This window comes from Helianthus annuus, chromosome 15 (genome assembly GCF_002127325.2).
Source record: "Helianthus annuus cultivar XRQ/B chromosome 15, HanXRQr2.0-SUNRISE, whole genome shotgun sequence".
In the NCBI taxonomy this organism is placed as follows: Eukaryota; Viridiplantae; Streptophyta; class Magnoliopsida; order Asterales; family Asteraceae; genus Helianthus; species Helianthus annuus.
The window spans coordinates 130,249,978-130,254,583 of record NC_035447.2 but is presented as its reverse complement, the minus strand read 5'-3'; the positions used below and the strand labels follow the sequence as shown (position 1 = coordinate 130,254,583).

The following is a 4,606-nucleotide window of genomic DNA, read 5'->3' as shown; positions in this document are numbered from 1 at the left end:
ATATTGTCGCAATAGTGTTATGAAGTCTCTAGCAATCTCGTCCTCGTCCCGTCCTGATGTTTCCGCCATCGGTTGAGGTGTGACAGGTTGGTGGTTTTTTTAATTTACACCCTCAAGCTTTTGATATGAATCACTATTAACCCTCACCTTTAAGTAAGTTACACATTCACTTCTGACATTTGGTAATTGACAACGTTGACCTTCCAACCTTTTTTACTTAATAACCTGACACCTTATTTTGTTTAAATTACTTTTACGAGTTTACACCGCAACGTGCGGCACATTATTATTATTAATCTATGCCTAACCACGTTAATGCCTAAATTCCTTTTACGACTGTACACCTTCGTCTAAATTACCTTTACGACTTTACACCTCAACGTACGAGACATACTCTTTTTTATTTATGTCTAATGACGTTCATGCCACGAACGTAACACGTGTAACAATGTCAAAAACACTTAATGTCACACACAAGCACCATATGTTAATGTCATTATCGTCATGCGTCTATAACGAAGTAAAGAACGCAGCCGCAAACTCGGGTAAAAATTCTAGTAAACCACTAATCATTAACTAAACACAATAGATCCACTAAAAGAGTGAAACCTCCATTGGTTTTGGCGCCATGTGCAGTTCGCTTAAACCTCAACCTTCTTCTTCCTCGATCATAATAATCACTGATCCGACGTTTCAGGGTTACACCGACGAATCTCCATCTCTACACTCACACAGATCTCAAGCACTCTATGATCATTAATCACTACCATGAACTGCGCCGTACTCGATCCCACTCTCCTCAACGGTGTTGTTGTTGTTTCCCGCCTTATAAATGGAGCTTCACTTTCATCTCATGATCACCCATTGTTTCACTTCTGTAAGCATTTCATGTTTTGTTTTATTTCTTTCCTTTTTTTTATATATATATTACAGTTTTTAATTTAGTTTTTATTATTGCAGGTGTTGAATATATTCTGCCAATATGAAAATGCTACTGTTTTATATTGGATTATTGGGTTGGATGTGTGTGTGTTGTGTGCAGGGTGAAGATCCATATAGGAATTTTAATTGGGTGGTTACATATGGACAGATTTCACCTCTTGGTCTTCCACAGAGGGTAAATTCACTTCTTTATAACTTATTTTTGGTTAGATTAAAATACAAAAATCGTCGTTTATGTATGTCACTTGTTGTAAACTGGTCCTTTGTCTTTAATAATTACAGAAAACGTACTCGATGTTTGCAAACTCTTGCAAGTTATGTCCTTTAGCCCTAACTCAATTAATTTTTGTGGTTAAATCTGACCAGATGGACCTCACATGAGAGTAAATGACCAAAATACCCTCATGTGGGATCCATTTGGTCAGATTTAACCACAAAAAAATTAACTGAGTTAGTGCTAAAGGACATAACTTGCAAGGGTTTGCAAACATCGAGTACGTTTTTTGTAATTATTGAAGATAAAGGACACAGTTTGCAATAAGTGACATACATAAAGGACGATTTTTGTAATTTATTCTTTTGGTTATTCAAATGATTAATAGTTTAATCTGTCATACCAACTTTGTATATATTTACTGCAGGGTATACTTATCAATGGGTTGTTTCCGGGCCCGACAATCGAGTGTGAAACCAATGACAATGTGATTGTTAATGTTGTTAATAAGCTGGATGAGCCTTTCCTCATCACATGGTCTGTGGTTTAGCTTTAGCTTTGTGTTCTTTTGTTTTATACCGTTGTGTTTGAAGCACATACGGGTTAACTAGGGATGTAAATGAGCCGGGCCAAGTTGGGCTCGGCTTGTTTATCTTAATGAGCTGAAATGTTGAGTTCGAGCCAGCTTGTGGCTTGTCGAGCTGGCTTGTTTATTTTAATAAAAATTAAAAGGTAAAATCTTTTTCCGTTGAGCCGGGTCTTCATTTAAAAAAAATAAGAAAAGTTTCTTGTTGATCCAGTGTGTTTATTTTTAGAATTTGTTTTCATATATTGATATATATATATATATATATATAATAACAAAAAGTAATATTTTTAACATACACATAACACATAATTCATAAACTACAGATTTTATACTTTATATATATTAAAATTTGGGTTACGACTATATATATATTAAGATTTTCGCATTTTTTTTAAACGGGCCAAACAAGTGAGCCAACGAGTGAGCTTAACTTGGCTCTGGCTTGGCTCGTTTACAAACCGAGCCAACTGATTTCAAGCAAGTTTTTTTAACAGCCCCTAGCGATAAGTCGATAACTATAAATGTGACAACAGGAATGGAGTGAAACAAAGAAAGACTTCATGGCAAGATGGAGTACTTGGAACAAACTGCCCAATCCCACCAAATTCACAGTGGACATATCGTATGCAAGTGAAAGATCAGATTGGAACCTTCTCATACTTTGCTTCAATCGGTATGCATAGAGCTGTTGGCGGTTTTGGAGCGTTTAACATCCAAGCAAGGCCGGTGATCTTCGTCCCGTATCTTAAACCAGCTGCTGAATTCACTCTGCTTGTCAGTGATTGGTGGAAATCCGATCACAAGGTTTGTAAATTGTAACTGTCAAGTTCTGTGAGTTGTTCATATCAAGCACTTAACGGATCGTTTTTTTTTTTCAGACGTTAAGACAGCGATTGGACTCAGGGAAAGCTCTACGTAAGCCCGATGGTCTTCTTATTAACGGGAGTCCTCGTGCTACGTCTTTCACGGGTCAAGCAGGTATACTAGTAATAATGTTTTATTTTATGTTGGAACGCGCTTCCTAAAACAGAATCTGATACAGATTTTTTTTTTTTTTTTTTTGTTGCATTTCAGGTCAAAGGTACTTGTTTAGGGTGTCGAATATGGCTTTAACGACTTCAATCAATTTTAGGATTCAAGGTCATACAATGACATTGGTTGAAGTTGAAGGAGCTCATACTTTGCATGAATCCTATGAATCACTCGACCTTCATGTCGGTCAATCTGTTTCGTTCTTGGTCACCCTGCACTCTCCGGCAAAAGATTATTTCATCGTCGCTTCAACTAGATTTACCAAACCCGTTCTTACCGCTACTGGAATTCTTCATTACGCTGGATCCACAGCCAAAGCTTCACTGCCATTGCCCGTTGCACCTACCTATCAGGTTCATTGGTCAATGAAGCAGGCCAGAACAATCAGGTAAAACTGACACAGAGCAGAAACACAAATAATAAAAACGAACCCATTAGGCCCGTCTTAAGGTGGGCCCTTTTCTAGCAACTTGCTTTTATCCCGTTGGTCCAAATATGAGTCTGCTAATTCTTGTATCAGCTTGATCTCAATATGACGACGGTATTTACCTTTTTGTTTCCTTTGTAGATGGAACTTGACGGCAAATGCAGCCCGGCCCAACCCGCAAGGTTCATTTCACTACGGAACAATCCCAATAACGAGGACAGTTATATTTGCCAACTCAAAAACTAAGATTGGTGGCAAGCTTCGGTATGCTGTGAACAAGGTGTCTCACATCAACCCCGCTACCCCATTGAAGCTCGCTGACTATTTCAACATTCCCGGAGTATTCAAACTAAACTCAATCCAACCTACTCCCCGTGCGGGCCCTACAGTTCTCGCCCCCTCAGTCATCGGCTTTACTCTTCATGATTTTGTTGAAATTGTCTTCCAGAATAACGAGAACTCTATTCAATCATGGCATCTTGATGGTAATGATTTTTGGAGTGTAGGGTACGCATCTTTTTCTTGTTTGAAAAACATTTCTCGCAGGATTTATTAAGAACTGAAATACTTATTATATACCGATCGGCACATTGTAGTTTTGGAGGTGGACAGTGGAATTCGACACTGAGGAAAAGATTCTACAATCTGAACGATGCTACCACGCGATACACAGTCCAGGTAACCGATGGATGCTTAAACAAATTCTATTTTTTTTTTTTTTAATAAAAATGCAACAAGAGGTGATTAGTAAATGATCTGTGAGTCACTTTGTTGTATGCAGGTTTACCCAAAATCTTGGAGCGCGATATTGGTGGCGTTGGACAACAAGGGGATGTGGAATCTGAGATCTGCAAACTGGCCAAGACAGTATCTGGGACAGCAGTTGTACGCCCGGGTTTGGAACGATGAAAAGAGTCTGTTTACCGAATATGACATACCGCAAAATGCATTGCGTTGCGGCAAGGCAAAATAGTTAAATGCTGTTGGAATTGACAACCATGGTGTTTAGGATAATAAAAATACTTACATATTCTCAATCTTTAATGAACTTTGTTTTATCATGTGATTTATCAAAACTTATAAAAATTGTTTAACAATACGGGCATGATAATTATGGATGTGTCTGTACGGGTTTCACAATCGTGTACGCTAGAGTATATTAAAGTTCCAACATTTTAAGGTATCATATATAAATTTTCTAACCTATTTGCTATTATCTTTCAAGTTACATATTGTTTTGGTTTTTATTGAATTTTCATAATTAGCATGTTAATATGAACTTTATTATGGAGGGGTGTGACAGTTGGTTAACGAGGTGTTCAAGTATATGACTTATATTATAGACGCTGCGTGTGAATATAAACAATTTTAGGTTTGTTAATTTGTTGCAAAAATGTGGTTT

The 4,606-nt window shown here is 37.5% G+C and overlaps 1 protein-coding gene across 1 annotated transcript; it reads left to right on the top strand.

Annotated features, from left to right (window-relative positions):
• Positions 1 to 647: 647 nt before the first annotated feature.
• On the top strand, positions 648 to 4,303 carry LOC110912441 (L-ascorbate oxidase homolog). The gene is made up of 9 exons (XM_022157152.2): positions 648 to 877; positions 961 to 1,117; positions 1,584 to 1,693; positions 2,279 to 2,549; positions 2,624 to 2,723; positions 2,820 to 3,165; positions 3,346 to 3,711; positions 3,801 to 3,882; positions 3,986 to 4,303. Exons 2-9 carry the CDS (start codon positions 983 to 985, stop codon positions 4,175 to 4,177), a joined length of 1,602 nt encoding a protein of 533 aa, XP_022012844.1. The 5' UTR covers positions 648 to 877; positions 961 to 982; the 3' UTR covers positions 4,178 to 4,303.
• The last annotated feature ends 303 nt before the right edge of the window (positions 4,304 to 4,606 follow it).

Excerpts from the sequence above, each read along its gene's own strand:
- LOC110912441 (XM_022157152.2), top strand. The coding sequence starts at position 983 with ATGAAAATGCTACTGTTTTATATTGGATTATTGGGTTGGATGTGTGTG. Across the intron at positions 1,694-2,278 it reads GAGCCTTTCCTCATCACATG|GAATGGAGTGAAACAAAGAA; the intron begins GTCTGTGGTTTA and ends ATGTGACAACAG. Across the intron at positions 2,550-2,623 it reads GGTGGAAATCCGATCACAAG|ACGTTAAGACAGCGATTGGA; the intron begins GTTTGTAAATTG and ends TTTTTTTTTCAG.